Source organism: Aquila chrysaetos, chromosome 10, assembly GCF_900496995.4.
Source record: "Aquila chrysaetos chrysaetos chromosome 10, bAquChr1.4, whole genome shotgun sequence".
NCBI classification, from domain to species: domain Eukaryota; kingdom Metazoa; phylum Chordata; class Aves; order Accipitriformes; family Accipitridae; genus Aquila; species Aquila chrysaetos.
Window position 1 is genome coordinate 38378185 of NC_044013.1, and position 24948 is coordinate 38403132.

The window sequence follows — 24948 nt, forward strand, 5'->3', positions numbered from 1 at the left end:
AAAGGCAGCAAAGCCCTGGACCCTACAAGGGCACCGAGCGGAGCAGGACGAGCATTGGCTGAGCCGGGCAGGAGGGGGGCAGCTGGCAAAAAGGCAGGGAAAAGGTGACATCCTTGCTCGCCCGGCCAAAGGGGTGGCAGGGAGGGAGGGGGGGCTGCAGAGGCACCCCCTGCTTGCCCTGTCCCACCGTGGCCCTGGCTCGCTCTGCCCTCGGAGCCTGGGGACAGAGCGAGCCCCGTGTCCTATGTCCCCAACTCCAAGCCACATCCCCAGCAAGCGGAGAAAAGGCCCTGGGAAGCCCTTCCCCAGCTGGTGCTGGGGGGACCGGGAAGGGATGGGGCACCCCAGGGACACCGCCAGTCCCGCCATGCCCTGCAGCAATGGTCCTGCACCCCGGCCCCACACCCCGGTGCCCGCTGAGCCCGGGAAGCTTCACGCAGGGAAGGCGAGGTTGAGCTCTGGGGGATTTGGCTCTCTCTGGACCCCCTTGCTCACAGCCCCGCCGCTCCCCGCAGCCGGGCAGGCCAGAGGCAGCCCGCAGAGACCTCTGTGCCACGCTTTCTTGCCATGACAGGGGACACGATGGAGCAAAATCAACTCGCCTGCGATGGGCTGTTTCGCGACGCAGAGATCCTCTTGTGTTGCGGTTATTCGGTGCTTGGATTTGGCTCGGCTCCTTGGCCGGCCACGGTGGGTCTGGTCCAGGGTCCCTGCGAAAACGTCGCATCCCGCTTCGAGCTTAAACCCCACGACTCTCCCTACAGCTCCTCTGCCGGCAGCGGTGCAGCCAGCGCACCCACAGCGTCCCAAAAATTTTACATTCACAACCCCTGGCATCTTGCCTGCAATCTCAGCAGGATCTGGAAGAGCATCTGGCTTAGGAGCACAGCTCCTTGGACCCTGCACAGATCACTTGGGACAGGATGGGTCCATCTATGCTTCTGGCAGCGGACACAAATGAACAACCCCGCTGTGGCTCCCCAGACCTCCGGTGCCGCCCCGTGCTCCGACGGCAGCGCGGATCACTCATCGTCCCCAGCTCCGATCCCAAACAGGAGGCAGCACGCCTGTGTCATCTTCAAAATAAAACTTTATTCATTCGGTAACAAGAACATTGAATCTGCACATCAGTGCACAAGTTCACATTTAAAAACAGCTGAGCACATCGGTTCATAAAGTCTTTAGGGGGAAAGGGGACGATCCCAGCCACCAAGGAAGATCCAGGAGGGGCGGACAGAAGCGCTCCCCTCCCCGGTTTGCAACTCCACCACCAGCCGCCCCCGAGGGCTCGTGCTCCAGCACACGGTGTGGCTGGACTGCCCGACCCCGGAGCGATCCCTACAAACCAGTGCACGGACATCACATCTCCATAAAGGAAAAGAAAAGGCACCGGCACCTGCTTTTGTGCCAACAGAGATGTCTACAGCACGGGCGGGCTGTTAGCACCTCTGGCAACGCTACCGGAGGGCAACCGAGAGCCCTCTGCCCAGCCCGGACCCCTCCTGCGCCAGGCCAGCGCCTGCCTCTGCCCCACACCAGCAAGGGCTCGGGGGGTCCCTCCCTTAGGGAGAAGCGTGGGGGTTTGCGTGGAGCTAGGACCAGATTAAGGCAGGACACACCGTGACGGGAGCAGGGGACCTGTGGTGGGTATGGCTTCCTCCTGCCACCGGGCTGGGAGAGCTGCGGGGCTCTCTGAGCCCCCGGGCAGATGCAGCGCCCCGGTGCCCACGCCGATTCCCAGCGGCTCGGTCCTCCCAGGAGGACCCCGGCAGCAGCCGGAGCTGGGGTGGGTTACCTTCCACCAGGCCTTTGCTGGTAGAGGGGCAGGGAGCTAATCCCTGTCCCCTTTGACGCCCAAGTGAGCCATAAACGGCGTCACCTCCTGACCCCCCTGCCACCCGCTGGGACCGTACCCCCAAGAAAGGGCCGAAAGGGGAGAGATTTGTACATGTCACAACTTCTCAAGCAGACCGGACACACGCACACACGCACACACACCATCGAGTGCAACAGAACGCAGTGTAAAAACCAGTTTCACGCACACGCTATCCGTTTGTGCAAGGCTCACACATTACAGTACAGCCGGAGATGGGGCGGGCAAGGGGGGAGGTGATGGCTGAGATATTGTACAGGAGTCAATGTAAACAATAAAGCGTCCTCCAAGAGGGCTTTGCAAGAGACCAAAAGAACAGTTGCTTTGTACAAAAATGCCCTTAAAACAATAGGTTTCGCCTAACCCCCCCCCCCGCTATCAGCAAGGCTTGTCAGCTGCCATGCGCTCTGGAGGTGCCGCTCCTTCCCGTCCGGGGAAGATGCTGCTCCCCGGGGTGCTCAGCGGGTCACAAGAAGCTCTCGTGGGGTGGCCACGGGGACCAGGAGCGAGCCACCACCCACCCACGAGTCACCAGCATGGAGAAGGGACAACCGCCTCCAGGCAGAGACCTCCGATGCCAGGGGTTTGGTGGCTTCGTTGCCCAGACACTGGCCGGGGAGGACCCAGGACCCCCAGAGAGCTGCACGCGACATGCCCCTCCAGCCCGTTCCCCTTTCTGCCACCCAGGTCAGAGCCTCCAGACCTCCAAGGCCTTCATAACTCTGTAAGAAAACCAGACTCCCTCCATCTGTCCACATGCTTCCCAGAGAAAAACCACAGTTGCGCTGGGCTGGAGCCGAGGACAAGGGGACAGCGAAGCACCTCCCTGCGAGGGCCTTTGCCCCTTTGCCGCTCTCTCCAGCTGAAGCACCCAGACAGCAGCAGAGTATTGGAAGGAAGCAGCAATTCTGGTCTGCATGGAAGAGCCTTCCTACAGGGCATTTCTCCTGAGATGAAAGCTGGGCAAAGAAACCCAATCCCCGTCCTGCTCCTCCTCTCTTTCTCGAGGGAACAAATTATACACGGGGCTTTCCCCTCCCAGGCAGATCCTTGTCACGAGGACACGCTGCCAGCCAAGCACGCTCCCTCCACCACAGGGCAGGCTTGGTGGCCCCCCATCCCTTCTGCCCGCCGAGGGGCAGGCAGATATGTCCTTGGGGTCAGGAACGGTAGGCAGCAGGGGCTGGTGAGGTTTGTGAGGGAGGCAAGGACTGAAATTGCCCTTCACAAGATGACATTAGCCACTTGGCCTTTCTACACTGCCTGCTCAGCTCCGAAGCCAGCTGGAGCGGGCTAGGAGAAGCCACATGTCTTTCAGCGTCCCAAAGAAGTATCTGGCCTCCTGGGCCAGGGACTTGCGTGACTTCTAGTGACTGAAATGGCCCGGGATGATGTGCTATTTGACCCAAGACAGGGCCCTGCTGGGCTACTTCGGGCTGCGCTCCAGCGTGCAGCTAGCACGGGTGACAACCCCCCTCTAGCAGAGCTCAAGCTCCTCGGAAAGGGAGGGACGAAGCGCACGTTGCTGCTGGAGAAGGACAGACACGCTGACGGCCCCATGCCCGGGCTGCGGGCACGCAAGCTGCAAGTACGGGCTCTGCAAGGCAGCGTGGGAAGATCCCTGGGATCTATAGGAGGACAGCGAGGCAGGATTCCTCCCCAGGCTGGCGTTACCTTGCAAACTGCTAGGCTAACCTCTGCTGCTGGCTGCGGGCAAACTGGGGGGTTACGGACACGCTTTCCCCAGGGCAGACGCCCGCTGCTTCCCAATACTCCACAGCGCTCCGGTGCTGTGCGCTCCTCTCCGGCTCAAGATGAGCTTGTCCCATTGGAGCCTGCAAGGCTCCGCAGCATCAGTGCTGCTTTCTAAGCATGGCCTTGTCTACTGCTCCTCCCACCCCGTGTCCTGTGTCCTCTCCACGCTGGGCTTTCAGCAGCTGGAGCCATTCTGCATCTTCTCTCTGCTTCGCTCCTCCCCAGAGAGCAGGTCTGGGCCAGAGCCAAGCACCAGCTCAGACGTGCTCTTCTGCCACGGGACTGCAGACAGGACCCAGAGCTCTCCTGCCACGGCCAAGTGCCTTTCTCTCCACTCCTACAGCACACATACAATTTGCTGATACGCACGGCTGGAAACGAGGAGCTTTGATTTAGCCGAACTGCTCGGGAACCAGAAAATAATTTGCTGAAATTTAGAGCAGACCCTTCAAATGCAGGTTCTCTGGGGAAGTAAGAACCCGCAGAATGGCTCAGAGCGGCTGACGGCTTTCCACGTCTGACTGGCACTTCTGAAATCCAGCTTCAAGCGGGAAGGAAACGGGCAGATAGGCAGTCCTCCTCCCACAGTGGGGTAACAGGGGTTTCACGCAGGACTGGAGGAGAAGGGACACATTTGGCAAAGGCTGGCATCGAGGCTCACTTTTGGAAAGGGAAGACAGCTTACGATGTCAAATCCACTCCCATTTCTGTGCAGATTACAATGAACAGCACTGAGTTTGAGTAAGGTGGTTTTGTTTTCCAGTTTACAGAATGCAGTCTTGCCCTTTTTTTAAAAAAAAAAAAAAGTAGGAACAAGGAAAAAAAAAAAATCTATATAAATACCATATATACAATTTAGGAAAAAAAAAAAAAGAGAAAAGGAAAAAACTTCCAGAAAAGATCTTCCCTCCAGGCCGAGTGTTAGGAGTGACAGCAGTGAGGACAAAGCTTTGCATTCAGTAGGGGCAATACGTCGTGTAAGAATTAACACAGCCTCTAGGTTTGGGAGCGACCAGAAGTGCCTGTGAGCACGGCAGAGGGGAGAGGAAAACTCAGGCAGCACGAGACAAGAACAGCTTTTCGGGTGGAGGGGAGGCAGCAGGAGGGTAGAGGACAGATGATATGGCCATGAACTTGGATAGGCCCACAGCAGTATTCAAGTAATGGGAGGGTTAAAACCCTAACGAGACGTTTGTTTTAAAAGAACACTCTGGCTTTGGGGGCTCTCCTCCTCTCACCCGCTGGTCTGGGGCAGCCGAGGAGAGGTGAGCTTGGCAGCTCGTGGAGGAACTCTGCTCCACCTCACCACAAAATGGGGGGCTCTGCATGACCCCCAGCAGGAGGTGAGCACTGATCTCGGTGCCAGGGTGCCCGGGGTTTTCAGAGCCCGTCCGTCGGGAATATTTACCCCTGTGTGCTCCTTTTGGGGATGCACCAGCTGAACCGAGCCTCGGGAGTTTGTCCTGAAGCAGCTTTGTGAGTGATCTGCCAGCATTGTGGAGTTCCAGTTTGCAGAAAAGAAAGGCCAAACAAAGGGGACCTTGGCACAGCCTTCACATTTATGGGGGCTCTCACCCCAACAACTGCCCAGCACCATTTCAAGGCATGGGGAAAATTCAAGTTAGGAACTAGGATCTGGTTCTAAGAAAAACTCCACCTTGCCAAAGCAAGCCAACATCAATTTTTGCAGGATAAAGGTGTTCTTTTAAAACAAACTAACAAAAAAAAAAAAAAAAAAAAAAAAAAAGAACATTTGAGGTTATCTGAGTTAAAAAACTTAAAAAAACCCAAACAGTCCTGCAGTCAGAGTCACACACAGAAGAACCAACCCACACCTACATGCGCCAGGAACAGTAAAATGACAATATATATAAAATTAACCAATAAAGTGCATGTTCCTTATATTACACCTGCCCCTTGCGTGAACGCAACACCACGGGTTCTCGGTAAGAAATCACAGCCGAGGGCTCAGGATCACATAGTATTGTAGAGGGGATTGGTTGTCCGCTTTTTATCATTGGTCTTTTTGAGCCTCCTCAGAGGGTGAGTTCTCCCGTGCTGCTGCCGAGGTGCGACAGCCAGACCTTGAGCTGGAGACAAGGAGTCCAGGACCTGCACCTGGAGCAGCGGAGGACCCTCCTCGGAGCTAGTCCACGTTGGATCTGCGCTGGAAAACAAATTCTGCTGGCTGGAGCCGCACTCTTTGGCGTACTGAGCTAGCGGCCTCTCCACTGGCTTGCTCTGGGCAATGCACTCGGCTGTTCTGAGCTGTTCCACAAAATGCTTAGCGGGCTCAGGGGAGGAAAGGTGATGCTTTCCGCACGCGCTTTCCGAGCCCCTCTCCAAACTCCCCCTGCGAAGGCCTCGACCGAGGGCAACGCAGGTGAGAAGCACCGGGTTGGCATCAGAAGAGGCCGACTGCCTCTCGGATAAGTCGTCCTTGGAGAGGTCCAGGCAGTCCAGTTTGGCCAAGGATGCCGAGCGTTTCATGTGGGAGGGCGTGGTGAGCCCCGCGTGCCGGATCCGAGCCTCTATTTCCTTCGCTCGCTGCTTGACCAGCCCGGGGCTGTTGCTGCGCTCCTCCACGCTGTGGCTGCTGGAGCTGTGGGGGAGGCCGTAACACAGGAAAGAGATGTCCAGAAGGTCCACGTTTTCAGCGCGTTGGCTAGTGAAGTCCTCGCCGCTCAGCTGCCTCGAGGTGCCGGCACCCCCCCTGCAGAGAGGCTTGGGACTGTCCCTGAATGGGAGAGTCGCATCTCCCTCAATGCCACACGACGTGACCGGCTCATCGTCTGTACCTGTGCTCTGCTCAGTGACGCCTTCCAGGTGAATTACACAGGGGTAAGAAGAGCGTTCAAGGCTGGCCGAAGGCGTGGAGGTCACCTGGGCAGAGGGAGAAGCAGCACTGAGGTGAACAGATAACCCACCACCTTCCTCGGTGGGGCTGCCCACAGTGAAGGTAGCCTGCTTGTGTACCGCGTGCTCCGGCAGTGAGAGATTTACCAGTGTCAGAGCTCTGAGACAGGTCGGTGCCTTCTCGGAGCACAACGAAGGGTTCAAGTTTTCATCTAAAGACGGGACGGCCGCAGGCAGCCTGCCCTGCTCGCAGCTTGCGTCGGGGCGCTCTGCAGACTTGACCGTGGCAGCGTATTCGACCATTTCAATTCTTTTTGGGACGACAGAGGGCAGGGGTGGCTCCTCCGTCCCATCATATGAGACCAGCGTCCTGCGTTCTTGTGCCGTTCCCTCCTGCCCCGGGCTGGGCTCTGCAGGCACGGACTCCTGCGCAGGGGAGGCGAGGGGTGCAGGCAAGTGTCTGCCTGCAGGCAGCTCTGCCCCAGGAGGCAGCGGCAGCTCCTCAGCACCTGGACCCCGTGCCTTGTCACCCTCCGGAGCCAGCTCCAGGGGCGGCTCCTCGCTTTTCCCCCGCGGCAGGAGCTCGGCAGCAGGAGAATCGTTCCTGGAGTTCTTGCGGGTCGGTAAGATGCAGACCGGGGATGCGTGCTGGTGCTCCTGCTCCTGTCTCAAGCGCTCCTCGAACTCCAGGGTGGCTCGCCGGACGGAACCAGGGCACCACTTGGGCTCAGGATTGATGGAGCCATGAGGCTCTTGCTGCTCGCCCCCAGGGCTACTTTCCTCCAGGTCTGATTTACCAGAAGACAGCTGCAAGGAGGGGGCAGCTTCTTGCTCAGCTTGCAGAGGGTCCTTCTCCTTTTCCTGGTGCCCACAGGCTCCTTCGCTCTGTTCCACCCTTTCTGATGCCCAAATTGCCTCCACTGGCAGGTCGTGCACCGTGTTCCTCTTTGGCGTCTGGGTGAGGTTGGCTGAACCCTCTTTCTGCTGGGCAGCTCCTACTCCCTGGTTGATTGACTCAATCTCTGTGATAATTTCCTTCACAGAAATGGCATTTTCCGAGTGGGATCTCGTGAGATGGCCTGTGCTAGGCAGCTCGGGGACCTCCTGCAACACAGAAACAAGAATGACAAAATGGATCAGCTGTGCTGACGTAGAGCAAATGGCAGCAGCTTAAAGGAAATGGGGGTGCACGTCCCCAAAGGAACAAAAAGTGCACGTGCCAGTGTGTGGGGATACATTACAAGTGCCGTGATCACTAACGTAGAAGCATTAATTTAATTGTCTCTGAGATTGCATTTAACATCTTCCAGACTGGATTTTCACCTAGACTGAGATTTAAGAACTTTTATTTAGTTGTGACTAATTCTAAGGGAAATTTAGCCTTTTTTTTTTTTTAGAATAAAGAAAAGTCCAGTTAACAAAAGAAATCCTGATGCTGCTAGAAGTGCAGTTTTGAACTGAAAACATGAAAGATTCTGCTCACGTACAGGAGCGAAAAGAAGTACAGCATAAAGAATGACCGAGCGCTGAAATGCTCTGGTTTCCCGGAGGAAAATGGCCAGAGAGGCTCCCCCATCCGCACAGACACTCTTTCTGCCAAATCACTGGAGAGAGCGTTGGCCTATTATATCTGGAAAAGCCTTATTGCCTCACATGGAGATGGAAAAGATTCAAGCAATGCAGCGTGGAATTTAAATAAGAGAGGCTCCCAGAAAATGATGGCCCCGGATATCATCAATCCCTGTGAGAGTCCTGGAGAGTGGAAAGCAATTATAAGAGAAAGGTACCTCAATTCAGAGGTTACTAAATTTTGTCAGGAACATCTTTCTACCCAGGAGAGAAGTGAGCCATGACATCCCTGATCCCACCACCCCAGGCCTGGGCAAGCTCATTTTCTTTCTCCAGCAGCGGAAGCTCTACATCTACCTTGATTTACTATCCCAATGCTGGTGCTTCCCCATCAGGGAAAGGTGTCAGCTTTGTCCCGTTCTTTGGTGGATTTCTCGAGTCAGATAAATATTTGCACAGGTTTGGGATGCTGGCTGGCCTTGGCTGTTCAGGGTTCAGCTGCATTAGTGGGTCAAGTCCCACCTATCTGCTTTCCTGATGCAAAACTCAAAAATAAGTTTCTCACGAGAGCAGCACAGCAGGTCAGGTCAAGGTTGCCTCAGCTAGTGCCCTGGCCACTGCCAGCAAACAGATGTTTAAGGAAAAAGTGCAGAAAAGGGTGAGTATCTAAAAGTGAAGAAATTGGGAAGCATCTAGCAATCACTCCCCAAACAGCTACCCTCTTCAGTGAATGCCAGGACTAGAAAATCCCCTGTCCACAGCAACCTCACAGCAAGAGAACTACCCGCAGATAGGTTTGAGCAGCAGTTCCTAAAACACCGAGCAAGTTATTTTAACCTTTTGTTGCTCTTCATCTGTGGAAGAGTCATCCGATGCCTGAGGAGAGTTTCCAGAGCTGTTCCTTTGAGCATCTGCACCCCCATCTGCAGCAGGCGGCACTTCCAGCACGGGCACCCTGGAGACCCCGTTCCTTCCACTCCCTTGCTCTTCCGTCCTGGAATGGGAGCAGGTGCGCGACCGGCTCTCCTGGGAAAGCTCCACGAATTTCTCCAAAGCACTGAAGAAATCAATCCTGTCTGTACTGAGGTCAGTCACTTCAGGCTGGGGATTCTGTTGGAGACTCTGGGAATTTTGATTTGGGGATTGGGGAAAGTCTTTTAAGCATGAAGTGAATTCTTCCATGGGAACCAAGTGCACGTTCATATCAAGCTTAAGGGCATCTTTTTCTAGATCGTCCACTGTCAAATCGGGAAACTCTGTTATTTCCAAGGGGTGCTGGAGCTGCATTAAGGCCTCAGAAGCATGGCAGTTATCAGGGGGCACAGAGTCTACACAACAACCTGCCGTACAGCCATTGATATTGTTCAGGTTCAGCTTGTCCTCCATCTGCTCGGCGTGGAAGTCTCGACACGTAAACTCTAGGTGGATCCTTCTCTCCTTCACACACATCTCCTCCTCGATCATGTTCGCATCCTCTGGGAGCTGCTGCTCCCTGTCTAGCTCAGCTGAGTAGATAGGAGACATCGGCTGCTGGTTGTCGTTGGTCTTCGCCTCTGAGATCTGGTCGGCCGAGGTGGTGATCTCCTTTTTGTTCAGCTCCAGCCCAGTTTTGCAGATGGGCTCATGATGGTCCGAGAGGTCACTGTCTGAGTGCGAGCGCCACAGTTTATTATGCCGCTGTTTGCTGTGGGGAAGAAAAGCAAACGAAAATGTTGAGTGGTGTTTTCACATACCGGAGCCAGACCCACCTTGTTGTAAGAGGATGCAACCTACGTGAAAAACCGTGCCAAATACTGGAGTCATTGACCACAACTGCAGCTTCACTTAAACAGTTCAGGGCCAAACCTGCTGCTGGAGAAGTTGATCCAATAACCAGCCACTTTCCAGTAGCTAAATGCCACGGCACCATTCTGCTCCACACACATTCCCCAGCAGTATTTTATCAGTCTACTCAACAAACGCAATGTTTAGTTGACTACAGAATTTGGTCCTTTCTTAGCCAACAAGCACTTTTCCATTTGCTAGCAGGTCAGCAATGACCAGAAGAGACAGGGTCCCCTAGTCCTGGACGTGAGTGGATGGCGGACACTGAATGAAATCCAATTTCCCTTGTGACTCCTTCTTTGAATAGCTTCCGTGATCAATAACTGGGCTCTGGTAACCAAGGGGGTAGGGCGGAGTGAGTGGATGTGGGTATGGGTGTGTGTAAAACACAGAGGACATCCTCGACAGTCAGCAAGCAGCCCAAAACAGCACCTGCCTTTCACAGGAAGGAAGCTCAAGAGTTCTTCAGCTCTTGGAAAGCCCCTTTAGGAAGGTCTGAGCAGTCACAAGGCCAAACAACTGCCAGCGGCATTGCACCACCTTCCTTATCTCCACCTGCCAAACAACCCGGCCCATGCCTTAGGGTTTACAGAGAGCAAAGGAGGCAACTTCTCCAAGTGAAACCACACCAGCTAGCTATGTCTGCGAGGGCCCTGCTGAGTGACCGTGGCCACAGGGCTGTGCTTCCACCGTTTGCCCCTAGGAGGAGAGCAGATACCACAGAAAGGTCCTTGGAGCTGCAGCAGACCTTGCAAAACCTCTCCAGTCCCTTGCTAGTGTGAGCAGACGCTCCCCGACACATCCATTGGCTGCAGTAAATTAATTAACAGATGCTATTGAACTAATTACAATGTACCAGTTTAGCTGTGGGTGCCCAACAGCTAAGGAAAATAATCCATCACGCATTTAGCTTTCCAATCCCACAGTCAGCTACAACCTGCATGTATGACACAGGGCAGAATCGGGTCCTTTCAAAGGAGAGGAAGGTCAAGACTAGAGGCCAAAAGGCATTGCTCTGGGGTGCACGTGCTCTGTCTCTAATGGGTTTTGGAGCAAAGTTTGACACTGGCAGCAGAACCAGGCTTGTCTGTGAGGCAGGCTGTTGCTGAGGCTTTGTATGGGATGCCAAAGTTCCCATGTCTCTGCTCATGTAACCTGGGGAGAAATTGTTGATGTTTTCTGAGGGCACTTCCCACCCTGGCTGCTTCAGTGTTCAAATCCAGCACTCTGCTGCACATCTGATTTTGAAAGTCAAAATTACCCTCGTGCATGAACAAACAAAACTTGCCTAGCACAGCCTTGATCTGAGAATCAAAACAGGTGTCAACAACCACTGGGAGAGGTGTGTTAACTTTTAATCTCACACTTCCTCCAGTCTTACAATCTGCGAGAGGTGCTAAAAACAGGGTCAGAGAACGGCAGCCCACCCATGTCCCTTCCTAGAGCCCACAGCCACCTCTTGACCTTCCTGGGTAGCGTTCCCAGGAGAGAACAGCCTGTTCACCAGGGAGAACAGCCCACAGCACCCCACGTTCGGTGTGCCAGGCATGGGACAAGGTCTGGGGGCAGCGCCAGGGCTGGCCAGCTTGTGTCCACACCGGCCTTGGACCAGGCGACCCCCACACCTCCCACCACGCTTCAGCCAGCTCTCCGGGCCCTGGTATAAAACTACTGCTGTTGATTCACAAGTTGCACAAGGCATATGGGATCCCAAACTCTGTTTTCCTGTAACTTACCATAACTAATAAAAGAAACAGGGCTGGCTCAGCCTTTCTGTATCTATCACCAGAGGGAGGGGGACAGTTTAACTAACCCCAGGAAGTATGACAGTCCCAAAGAGCAAAACACGCTTGTTGTTGTGACTAAAAGCAGGCAGGGGGTTTTCATTTTACAGCTGGAAAACATATCCCAGTTGCTATAACCCCAACACAAAACCGTAACTAGATAGTGCGAGCACATGGCTGCCCTCACATACCTTCCCTCTGAAACCGGAGCAGTCACATGAGCATGAATCTGTTGTTTTTTTGTTTTTGTTTTTTTACCTGTCCTGGAATACCGCACCAATAAACAAGGCACCCAGAGGCCAGAGGGCAAAGCTAAATAACACAGACAAGAAAGAGGGGAAAAAAAAAAAAAAGCAAAAAAAGCAGTTTGGAGCTGAGAGAGGAACTGCATAAAGAGGGACCATTCCTGCAGCACGGAGAGGCCATTCCTTGCTTCAGTGAAGCTTCATTTACTGCAGGCTTTTTAGTCCCCTACACACAGATGTAACGCACTGCTCTTGCATTTTTTAAAGCCTCACAAGTAATCCTGTTCGTGCCATTGTATGGGGACTTGCAGAGTAGGTCAGGAGCCGTGGTGTGCTTGAGTGGGAGGGGAGCCACACACCATGTAAATGATGGCAGCAAGAAAGATTTACCTCCTGAAAAATAAATTACTGGAAGACGGGGGGGGGGGGGCGGGAAATATCCCTAACCAAGATGTTTGTACAGGGTGGCTTTGCCGGTGTGCCACCAACTACCAGACTGAGAGATTACCTAAACCAACTGCAGGGCTGAGGGCTTGAAGATGTGATATACCAGCTGCTACCAGCCCAGGGCTCCTCCCAGGTGTTCACCAACATGTTGCAAAGGATGTTGGTGTGTTTTTTCACATCTGAAAAGCTCCTTTTCCTCCATCCAGTCTACCTCAGTGAGATCCAATTTCCCAGTCTGCTCAATGCTACATAGCACACCACACTGGTCAGGTCACCTCTAGCTCAGAGTTAAGCACTGACCTTTATTAACTGGTGCCAGCAGCATGTTTGGTGTCACATGAGGCACCAAAGGCAGGTGTGGTGTCTGTCTCAAAGGGTTTCAGTCCAGAAGAGCACAATTTCTTAAAGTATCTATTCCACTGTGATCCATCCTGAGACTCGATACTACTTGGCTGCTTTTTCAAAGAGAAAGAGGGTCATTATGGCAGTCAACGTTTGGGGAGCAGGGGGAGAGGATGGCAGGCACGGGAAGAGGTGGAGGACAAAGATCCTGTGGGTGCACCCGATCAGGGAATAAGATGGGAGGAGCCCTCAGGTTGCTAATCTGTGCACAGAGGGAAAGAGGAAGCACACTTCAGCGACAGGAGGAGCTTACACCAGGAGTTTGGTGTAAAAACTGGGAATCCAGACCTGGCCCAGAAGCAGAAATAGCCAGACTGCTGGGAGCAGGTGGAAAGCAAAGGGGGAACGGTAAGTCATTAGCACAGAAAAAGGGAAGGGAGGTCTTTGCAAGTGGATAGGACAGAGCCAAAGGGACAAAACCAAGCAGAGGACAGTGGTGAGAAGTTTGCCCTAAAGAGAACACATGTGTGCCTGAGCTGCTGTAAAGAATACCGTAAGGCAAGCACCTTTCAACAGTACCAAGAAGCTATGAAATAATTACTTTGGTCAGAACATACTAAGAGCTATCTCCTGTGGCAGGAGGCTCAGCTTGGGTAATTCTGCTTGCTTCAGATCTGCTCCCTAGCAAAGCACACCAGGATCCTAAACAAAATACCGTAATCTGGTGAAACACAGAGTATCACTACCTCCTTCCAGCTGATCACGTGAAGACATTGCTTAACACAGCTTACAAGTGGATTTCTCAGAAACATGCAATACTTATGTCTTTTTGCTAATCAGGTGATAGGCTTGGGATTACAACACACTTGCCCATACCCAGGCCCAGCTCCAGACCAGCCTCAGGACTCCATGCAGGAATAAACACCACTGTCGCAATGCACAGGACATCCTGTCCCCTCCCCTAACACCAACACTTACCGAAGGGATCTAAATAAAACCAGACCAGCTGCTGAGGATGGGCATGTTCAACAGCGAGCTGTAAGGCTGCGATGGAGACAAAGCGAGCTCCCTGCCAAGTGATGTTACAAGCAATAGGGACATCGTTTATCTCTGCTGGAGTCTGCACAGTTCTGAATGCTGCATTTGGATGGCAGTTCACAGGATGCTAGTCTCCAAAAAACAGCCATCCTAGAAACCAAACAGCCTCCTAAAAGCTCTCTATTATACCCATTTTCCCAGGCTCAGCTGAGATAACCCATGAAAACAGAGCACTCTTTCCCAAGACAATCATGAGCTTACATAATGCAGTGATGGAAGTTCTAATTAAAATAATGGAGTCAATCATTTAAGTGTTATGCCTTAGCATGGGTAATCAGGGTCATTCCTTCCACTCACCTGGCCAGCAGGATCCCTTGGTATTCCTCCAGCTGCCGCATAAAGCTGGGGTTGGGCTTGGTGACGGTGCGCCGTTCCTTCACATAGTCGTAAGCCCTGTCCAGGTTCCAGCCATACTCCTTCATGGCGTAGGCAATCACCGTGGACGCCGAGCGGCTCACTCCCATCTTGCAGTGCACCAGGCACTTAGAACCATTTTTCCTGAAGCAGGAGAAAGACAGAAAAGGATCATTAAATAGAAAACATAGCCTCTGAGAAGCCTACGAAAATAGCAACTTCTTTACCACAGTGTTATCAAACACGTTTTCAACACTGTGGCCACAGTTGAAGTCTGGGATGTGATCTGATAATCCAATTTACAAACTGGAGCAAGACACACAAAGAAGTGAAGAACAAGGTCTTAATATTCTTAACAGATTTTGTTACAACGGTTCTTCTGAAGCTTTTATCGCAAAATGGACAAACATCACTTGTTTGCAGAGATTTATGAAGACTGCTAAAGACTAATATGGCATGCTTGAACTCAGCCCAAATGGCCCACTGGTATCAAGCAGTATTCCAAATAAAAAGGGCATCTATCACACAAACGTGGCATCACAGTTTAGAAACACATCCCTGGAAGATACTGAGCAGTTCAGGGCAGCCTCTAGCACAGAGACGACGTTCTACGGTAAACTTCTGACAGCATATTATTGGGTTTGGCAATTGGCTGTACAAGACCAACATTGCTTCAGTCAGGTGTTTCAACCCCCAGCTAGCTCCCATCCACATCTCTCGAGACACCGGTAGGTGCAAATCCAGCCAAAAGCCCCATGGACCAGCCTGGCAGATTTTTCTTGATAGCACCATTTCTTAGGGCTGTCCATAGGCAGAAAGTTCACTGCTCCCACTCTGTTTATAACAGTCCTTCACCTCGGTACCTGTCCAAATGCAAGCAAGTGGAAAACATGACCTCCCCATGGCTGGAGGCAGAGACCTCAAATGATGGCTGCAGTGCAGTGCCCAGCTGTAAATCAGATGGAAGATCCTTTGGCTTTAATTCATTTTTCCTTATTGAAGGCAAAGCAAACAGTGTCTTTGAGTGCAATGAGCAGCTACTCTGCTTGGTGAGGCTGGTATAGAGGCTGAAAGGGCAGCCAGCAGTCTGCTCCAAGGAATTAAAAAACACTTGTCTGCTGTGAAACACAAGGAGGAAGCCTACGGCCCTTCTCTGTGAACTCCGTGTGCTGGGCAGCATTGGCACTGAGCATGCTGAGAGAACTTGGGTTTGGCACCTTTAATTTTCTCCCTTAAGTGCTAGGTTTTCTGGATTGCCAGCCATGTGAAGTTCCCACAGGACAGACCAGGAGGCCACAGAGCACACAGAGTCATATGCCTCGACAAGCTCGGACCTCAGCTGCTCGCAGCCGTCTGAGCCTGTACCTGCATCCGCACTCCCCAGACACTGAGAGGTGTCTGCACTGTTTGGGGTCCACTGGGCTATAGCAGCCTTTAGACTGCTCTAAGACTTTCTCAACCTTGCAGATCAAATTAGTCAAAACATTGCATTACTTTTGGTGATTAAAAAACCCCCAAACACAACAAGTAGACAGGGCAAAGAAGGGGCTACAGTAATTGCCCCAATTTGGAAGATTATTAACTTACATCACCTCATACACAGTACTGAGGTCCAATCGTTTAAACCCCAGTGGAAAATATTCTGGGCAGGACAATACTTCTGAGGATGACAACAATTCAAAAATCAATACTTAAGGGAATACAGTGATGTCTTTTAAAGAAACCATCTTAAATAAAATAAATCTTGAGCCATACTCAATCAAGTCAGCTTTTAAAGGCTATGAGAAACTGCAAGCACCAGCCATGGTTAAGAGATGACAGACTTCTATAATGGAAATAATACTTTAAAGGCAGCATATGCCAATCTGCTTTCTGACCAGTTTTCCCTTAAGACGACTGCTGAATTAACTGGAGACAGCTCATACAACTGGGATGCAGTTCTTTTCAGTTCTTTTCAGCATCCGCTATCAGATTACTCACTGTAACTGACAGCTCAGAGACCTACACTGGCATTTACTTCTGTCAAAGGGAGGAGTTTGCTCCGGAGCATTACACTACAAGAAATCACTTCCAGACTGCGGGCTTCATCGTACAACCTCACAATGCAGGGAACAGCTTATGTTTGTGTTTGGCTTATAAGGTTTTGCTTCTTACTTTTGTGAAACCCTGCTCGATTTGTTACTGCCCTTTCCTCCCACCAGCACCTCTGCAGATTCATTGCGTTTCCTAAGCAGCAGGCAAACTGTTAGCTCTCCACTACAGGAATGATTTCCTGCACTGTTTGCCTGGACTGCACCTGGGCAGAAAACCCTCACTAGTCCTACCTGCTCCTTGTACAAGCACTCACAAGAATGAAAATTCATGGAAGGCAACTCTAACACTTAGACAGAAACTACAAAACGAAAATGCTTTGATCCTAGGTAGGCAAGGAGGAAAAGTTGTTAAGAAACCAGTAGGAAAATATAAAATGCTTAGTATACAACTTGCAAATGTTTGTGTTCTGTTCTGAAAAGACTTACTTTGCCTTGGAGATGAATTTGTAGGTGTCATTCCAATAAGCCAGAAGATCTGTTGCTTCTTCATCGTATACCCGAATATTATGGTATTCGAAGAGCCCAGGGAAGAAGTTATCTATTTCTCGAGTCACATTCAAAATATACCGCACCCTGCATGGAAACAGACAGCAGATAAAAATGCAGAGCGTGCAGAACACAGCAAGTTCAGAGAGATATCATAGCTGCTACACAACAGCCTTGCCTTGCTTTGCGAGTGGCAAAACTCAAAAGCATTTGAAGTTGCAGTCTTGAACTTACATCCTTGGAAACCGGGACTTGATGCAAGGAAGCAGCGGCCAACACAAGACAAAAGGTTTTGCTGAGCAATTTAGAGCCTAGCCTCTGATAAAAGGGCCATCCATACTGGACAGAAACTTCCTCTACAGTATGTCAGGTTACAGTGCTTGCCCACCACCTCTCTATTCTAAGTGTTAGCAACACTTGTGTCACAGAGGCTCCTGCACAGACTGTTCAATTAGTGTTTGGACACTTTCTCAAAGCCCCTTTGTGAATCTCTCCTCCTGCTGCACTAACAAGACAGGAGGATTGAAGACACAAGCTCATGAGCAACACCATAGTTAAACAAATGCATAAAATAACTACAGCAAGATGTAACAGACAATGAGCCACTGGGGAGGATTTAGTTCTTATCCCAAATTTTCTGGAAAGGAAACTGCTAAAGAAAGCAGATGGTATTTATGTACACTACATCCAGTATTTTTAGCCCTGAGGGTTACTCGTAAGATGCTTATGAACTGCACTCATGCTGGGATATCAGACAGAACAAGAGCACCGCAAGGGAGCGACATCCCTTTTTCCCTAGCAGGTAGTATGAGATCGCTGGCAGTCAAGTAGGACCCGTCTGACCCAAGGAAACTGCAGTACACCCTGAGCTGAATGAGGAGAGACAATTTTGCCAGGCTGGTTCTCTGAGGTACAGAAGTATGCTATCAGTTCAATTCAGCAGAGCGATTAGTTTTTTCCACTGGATTGGCACAAATAAGCCAAACCCATAAATAATTATTTAATTGCAAAATCTTGGTGCTTAGATCCACCTGGCCTAGAGAAAGGACACTCTAAGCTTAAGCCTGAAAGACAGAAAGGGCAGGAGACAGCAGAAGCCATCAGCGCTAAGCCCGAGAGCTACAGGACTTTACTTCCTACTGGGCCCCACTCAAAGCAACAAATGCTCTTTTACATATTTTCCTTCCTGCCGCAGTCCGGAGGTCCAGTCTCCAAAGCGTCTCTGTAATCGTGAGACCTCAGTCCAGAACAACGGGCTGGAGCAGAGGGCACGGAGCCAACCACGCAGCATCCAGTTAAGTAATTGTAGCTTTTCGCTACTTATAGCTATGAGATTGTTGGCTTCCTTTGTTCGCCAAGGGGATGTCAGTCAAGGTCAGGGAACAAGATTCTTTTACTTTAGGATGCCTGTTTGTGGGACGCGGAGTTTGGAGGAAGCAAGAGCTTGTTCAGATCTGCAAACCCTTCAGTAAGACTCAGGTTACACAGCAGGTATGGAATAGAGTTTGTTGCACAGACAAGTGTTGAGGCCAGGCTCTTGCTTTTAAGCTGATGGCCTGAAGCTACTTACCCTCTGTTCTGCAAGTCTTCCAAATTGGAGGCATTCCATTCCGAGCCCTGCAGGGAAAACATGCAAAGGGACACATCAGCCAGAAGGAAGGCATGGCCAGGCAACTGATGGAAGGAGGGATTGTCACCAGTGAACTGGGAGAGGAAGCTGGCCAGCCAAGTGTTGGAGACCAGGGTGTCTTTTGAGTAAAGAGGTACACAGAAGAGCGATAACAGGGCTGATGTTCAGCACCTTATCTCGCCCCATTAACCAGATCTATTCTGAAGCAACAAGCAGCTCTGCAAAGCAGGAGCTCAGCACCATATGCTGGCACTTCCTGCAAACCGCTGACAAATCAACCTCAGCAAAGAGGAGACCGCTCCACCCTTTCCCTGGAGGCTGCTGCCAGCTCTCCCCCACAGAAGAGAGACCGCCTGCATTTAAAAACCATCCAGGTGCTCTTTATACATGAAACACCCATCTCGCACATCAAAGGCAGCAACACCGTAAACTCACTTGGGTTACACCTCTTCTCCCCAAGTTCAAAGCCTGTGTGAGCAGAGAAATAAACACATTTAACCCTGGCTAGCTAACCCTCTTCTCTGCAGCACACACAGGGCCTCCATGCTGCTTGCTTTCTGCTCAAACATATAAACCCTGACCGAGGACAAAACCACTCAGACAAAGGCTTCCTTCAAAATTTAAGGTGCACAGCTATCTGCTTCCCTGCCCTAAAATGACTCCTAAATAGAAAGACAGTTCAAATGAAGAAGTAAGCAAGAGGGACCCAGGCAGCACTACCATCACCAGCAGAACAGCACTGCTCATGGCTGCTCCCACAGCACAGGCTTCCACATCGCCCCAGGGCCACGACTGGCATCGCCAGGGTGAGCCGGCCCTTGGAGCTTACCCACTGCCGTCAGCCCGAGAGCGAGAACCTCCCAGTCTTGGAGAAGCAGCAGTGTCCACCCAGAGGATGGGTTGCTGCTTGCCCCAGAAAGCGTGCGCAGGCAGCCCGTGTCTGAGATGGGGGAGCTCCAAGGGCTCTGACTCACAGGCACGCACTCGGGCCCAGCCCATGACAGCACTTGCAGAGAAGTCCTGAGCGCTCGCAGCCTGCATACAGATGTACGCGCACAGGGAAGGGCTGCGTTACTGTTCTGGTAGCTACTGGGGACAAGTCCGTTGTCCCGTTTTGACACTGGAGGAATACAACAAACAAAAAGCAGCTGGTTCTTCCTAAACTGAACTACTTCCTAAGAGAAATCATGATAGCGAGGACACCATTCAAGGGTTCAGCACAGATGAGACTCTAAATTTTGAGCAAAATAAAGGGGCAAATGTTATATGCCATGGTAGCACAGATTTCAACAGAATCCATTGCCTTCAGCCACAGATCAGGTCAATCCCAGCAAAGTCCAGAGCTGTGCACAATCTGAAGGAGGACTATGAGGGCTTTTGCTATTCAGTATTTGCCAACAAACTTATTTGGATCCCTGCCGTATTTACCCTAGCCCCCCCGACTTAGTTAGTTTCATGTTGTCTCTTTCTGGCCAAGGAAGAATAATTTAATTCAGGCCTGGGAGCCACCAGTTTCCACAGGTATGGACAACAATGCTGCAGCAGTAAAAACCTTTTCTCCTGTTCTTCGATCAACAATCATCAAGTCTCTTATTTCCTGCTTAGTTATTTTAACACTCCTTAAGTGGGATCCCACAGGGCTCTTGTCTCCACCTGGAAGCAAACAGCTCCATGCCTTCCAGAGACCTCACTGTATGACTTTGCCTTGCCGTATACACGCTCCTGAATTAAGCTGGTGTCCAGCCGCAGCAGCACTGCTCCTCACCGCAGAGAGCTGCTTCCCAAATACTTCTATTCCACACATTAGCCACAGCTCTTCTTGGTGCTGCCTGCAAGCCGTGTTTTAAAGGTCTTGATCCCGTTAAATGCACTCAGAGCCAAGACTCCAAGCCCTGCAGCGGACCAAATTGCCTGTACTGCTTTTGACTAGCACTGTAAGCCTGTAACAGGTCTCTCTCGCCAGAGAACATATAGTCTGCAAAAAAAAAAAATCCATTACATCGTAGGTACTTTTAAGTTTCCTGGCTCTACCCCACCCCAATTTCTTGGGAGCGCTCACATTAACATACACCATCCCTTCCAAGCCACAGCACTAAGCTTCAGGAGACAGGGAGAGGCATTCTCCATTTGGAAAGACCAGCTGGTCCAAGAAGAATGGCTTTGTTTAAAGCTGAGCCAACCTCATAGGCTAGACAGCCCAACCAAACCTGCGTCCGTTGCTTCAGGGCTGGGAAATCCAGTGGAGTGCTGACTCACCAGAAGGAGGTGCAGTAATTAGACAGGCCCCAGCAGCAATGAAAGGCAACTAAGCAAGCGAAACATTAAAAGGCAAAATGTTTATGTTTCCTTAAGTGACTTTATCTCCAGGATTCTTTAAGCTCCTCTGTTCCTCCTGGATCACACGAACTCAGAGCTTTCCATGTTACAAGAGTCACTCCACCTGAACGTTACACAGCTCTCCCCAACAGCTCCCCTCCCTCTCTGCTGTAGCTATGCCCTTCCCAAACACAGGCATTCTCCAAGAACTTGGCATGTGGGTACCCTGGACAGTTAAGGCTACAAAACTGGTCCTACATCAAAGGAACCAGCCCTGAAAAGTAGTAAGAATTAAGACTTTTTCCCTTCCATCCTCTAGTGAAAGGGTCTACAGCTTAGCTGGTGTTGCACGGCAAAGTTTAGCGCAGCCAAGAAACCAGGCTGCTCTTCTTCAATAGCACTAGCATCTTGTGTCTTGCTTAAGAGTACGTGACCCCAGGATCAGCCAATCTCTCCTTCAGAGTTCCTTTATATTCCTCCAGAGGCCCCTGTGTCACCCAAGACATAGTGAGAAGTGTTAGGCGCGTTTACTCTTGAATTCACCATTAGACTTACCAAAAAGACATGATCAAATATCTGCGTGGGGCTGTCCATCTGCCCAAGGATCACTATCATTTCATTGTCAATGAACTCTTTGAACTCCCGCAGGTTACACACCATCTGCATCTCCAGCTCGGTGCGTATCTGGGTGGGGAGGAGGAACACAAGGAAGCCATGTTAAGTTTTTGTTCTGGCCTTTCTTCAGGGCATAAAGCACAGAGCTCTTTAGTTTGCACAACAGCACTTCCAGTGCTGCTCCCTCACCACTCACCTCTTTTGACGTGATGTTCTCCAAATCCTTCTGCATCATGATCTCCCTTAACTTGGTCTTAATTAGCCGTTCTGTGCGTTCCCGCTCAGTTGGGCTATCAGAAGAAAGCAACAGAGTCACTGGGAGGGGAAACAAACTGGACTCATGGCACTTTGTAAACAGGTATTGTGTAGACTGGATACTCTGCAGAGTCTCAGATACCCACACTACTTTCCCCAAGCACGTCCTCAGCTGGAAGGAATTCAGGTGACTGTAAAGCCCAGTTTAGATTCCCAGTTGTATATGAAAGAGACCAACTGAATGCTCCTAATCCACTGTAGTCATCCAGAGAACCTCTGGTATTTCGTAAAATTTAAATTGGGAAGGCTGCATTATACTCTCTGGAGCAATATCTAAGCCTCCCCCTACCTTTCTTGGAAAGGTAACAGCTCGAAAGCTCCTTACATGGAGATACGAGGGCAGCTAAGCCTCTGTGCATTCCTCCAGCCTCTGCTGCCAGGGGCTTTATCACCAGCTGCAAAAATAGCCTAACACCAGGGGAAGTTGCAAGAGAGCAGCAGCACAGAGCTGTCTCACCTAACATCTTTAGAAAGGACCCAGCAGTAACAACTCACACCACCTTTCCGTTTCTCTGGAAGACTGCCAGGATGGTGACTGCACAGACGCTTCTCTGCTTTACAAGTGTCCAACTGGTGGTTCACAAATAAAAATCATGAAAGTTCCTGGTGCTTTTAACCTCACGCATTATTTCAGGACTCAATTAAGAGAATGCTGTCTAGGTGTCCCCAGGCAATCATTCAACTGCTGCCACCAGCGGAAGGGTGGGTTACATAAAATTTATATATGAAAAGCTACAAAAGAATATTAATCTGACAGCCTGCCAAAACTTTTCAGCCACCCTCCTTGTATATTAAAAAACAATCAAGTGTGAAGACTTGTTCACAGCTGAACAACTGCTTAGCATTACTATTCACTCACTGAACTCCACTGAACAACAGGAAATATCTGAGAGCATAAATCAACCAATGGCACTATTATACTGGGAAAGCAGCTGGGACTAGTGAAGTCATTTCTTCTACTACAAACCAGGCAACTAAGCCCTCATGCTTGGCATCACATTTGGACACAGACTGCCTCTGAGCTTATATGGTATCAGTACCATCAGCAATTACTAATTACAGGGGTTGTAAACCTTGAGTGTTGATACAGCCTATAAATTTTGCCTTTCCAAACTGTCTACCTGCCTACCTCAGCCACTGTTTTGGACCATATATCACCAGACATCCAAGTATTTAGCTGGAGACAGCTTGGGACCCATACACTGTCCTGTTCCACACTTGCAGAGCTCCTCAGAATGATGAAAAACTGCATTGCTCTTTGTCCCCATTCTTAAGTGTGTCAGATGGATGCCTATGAGGATGCTTCCAAGCTCACAGTCTCAGAAGTCCATAGGTAAACACCTCACTTTACAGCAAAGTGAACCAAGTATGGAAAAAAAGACCACGTTATTCTAAACGTGCTCAGACACACACCAGCGTAAGAGCAAAGTCCAGAGAAACCTGTTCCTTCCAGGAGACACCAGGCCTGGAAACCAGAGGACAAAAACACGAAAGAGGAAGGCCTAAGTACTAGAATATACCACACCTCTCTCTCACTAGTAACACGGAACTTAGCTTGCAAAAGCAAAGATCTCCGAGCCTGAAGCGCAAGGTAAACAACTAGACTGAAAACAGAGGCTGGAAGAGATGCAATGGAGCCCCAGGAGGGCTAAACTTCCAGTTCTGGTGTCTACCTAACTAGGGGTCTGCTTATTGCCTGGAACAGGAAACCTCTCCTCATCAATACCTAATTAAGAGTCACCTCTTGTGGAAACTGTCTCTCATTTGGTGACTGCAGTGCTTGACAGCCAAACCCTTTGGCTTAGCAGAGCCAGAGCAACTTACACATCTGTGAAGAGGGCAGGCGAGTCGGGCCGGTGGGACTGGACATCTTGCATGGCATTCCACTCATTGACTGATGACTGGTCGGAGTTGATATGGCTCTCATAGTAACTGACCCACGTGAGGAAGAGGCTCCCTGGGTAGTAATTGTTGCTCCGTGCCACCTCACAAGCCTTATGTAAACTCTGCAGAGCAGACCTAGAAAGGGAAAAATACTTGCAGGATTATAATTTCTTCCTCAGGCTGGTAACAAGCATAAAGCAGCAGCCAAATGCAGAAAGCTGCTCACGTCCCATCAGTTGGTACAAACCCTAGTGTTAGGCTGTCCTGCAAGGGTGTGGATGACCACATGTTGCAAGAGCTTGCACGTCCTAACTGAAGTATGCCAAGACAAGCCTGGATAGCAGTGAAAGTTCCCACAATTCAGAGGGCAGAGGCACCTGTGTCTCTGGCTCCAAAACCTACTGCAACTACCTAAGCCATAAATAAGATGCGCAGAGTTTGTGTCCAAGACAGGGTGCTCTGACAGCTCCTACTGTGCCATCAGCTCCCCTGCATGCAGGGCAGGGACACCCAGCAATGAGACATGGAGAGCTGCACACCCAGGGCCTTAGGACTTGACTTTACTGAGGTGTTTAGGTGTCTGCCCTCTCTCACTGCACGAGGGACGTCAGAAGTTTCTTCAGCTGCTGCTGGGAAACAAATCCCCCTCTCCTATTTTTAGCTTGTTTTAAATCTTTGACTGGGATCAGAAGGATCCAGGTCAAAATCACTGGGGTGACACAGTAGCATGACACCCTGACAGGGGATGTATTTCGGCAATGCAAAGAAGCTTGAGCCAGAAATACTTTCATGGCCACTACATTTTTACATGAACCACCCTAAAAGGAATGAAAAACACAGGCAGCTTCTCTTTCTTTCTCACTATCACAATGAACATGTCTCAGTGGAGACAGAGACTCCCAAAATACATGCAACATGTACTTCCTTATTTATGACAAAAAAAAGTAAATCTCAAACGTATGCTCAAAGCAATTCTGCTTCGGAGAGATTCAAAGCAGCAGCCTTTTGCAAGGAAAATTACCCTATTCCTTCCTGCCCCCAGCTGAGAAGAAGGCATGGCTGCAGCAGTACTATAAACTCACTGCTGTATACCAGCTCTTGCATGTTTTTTTTTCCTTTGGTTTCCTTCCCTGTCTCTGAAGGAGACTTCTGGCTGCTCAAGTAGGTCTCAAGATACCAATAACGCAAAGCAGCACCTGCTTTTTAAAAGCTCAAGCAGCCAAAACACCTTGGAGGAAGTATCACTGGGACAGATTATAGCAAGTACTTACCACATTGCCTGTACAGACACTGGCTTGAATATATGAACCCTGTTATCTGTTGATACGCTGAACCCTCTGGAGAGAAGAAAAAAGGCACAGTAAAAATGTGTCCCAAAAGCCACTTTTTAGTTAATAAGTGATAGTTTGTAGCACATTAGAACAGCAAAGGACTAGCCCTATGCATACAACGCTGAGTTCAG

General features: G+C 50.6%; 1 protein-coding gene across 4 annotated transcripts in view; it reads right to left on the reverse strand.

The window, feature by feature from the left end:
* Positions 1 to 1072: 1072 nt before the first annotated feature.
* SSH2 (slingshot protein phosphatase 2) overlaps positions 1073 to 24948 on the reverse strand; it is a 105105-nt gene continuing 81229 nt past the window's right edge. For 3 of the 4 annotated variants that reach the window (XM_030027621.1, XM_041126750.1, XM_030027619.2), the window contains 9 exons: positions 24758 to 24823; positions 23427 to 23621; positions 21484 to 21577; positions 21228 to 21356; positions 18297 to 18343; positions 16667 to 16813; positions 14091 to 14291; positions 8891 to 9737; positions 1073 to 7588 (listed from right to left, as the gene is read on the reverse strand). In XM_030027621.1, the coding sequence (XP_029883481.1) occupies positions 5603 to 7588; positions 8891 to 9737; positions 14091 to 14291; positions 16667 to 16813; positions 18297 to 18343; positions 21228 to 21356; positions 21484 to 21577; positions 23427 to 23621; positions 24758 to 24823 (3712 nt within the window). In that variant the 3' untranslated portion in view covers positions 1073 to 5602. The remainder of the gene's footprint in view (positions 7589 to 8890; positions 9738 to 14090; positions 14292 to 16666; positions 16814 to 18296; positions 18344 to 21227; positions 21357 to 21483; positions 21578 to 23426; positions 23622 to 24757; positions 24824 to 24948) is intronic. The other variant, XM_041126751.1, reaches the window with a different exon arrangement.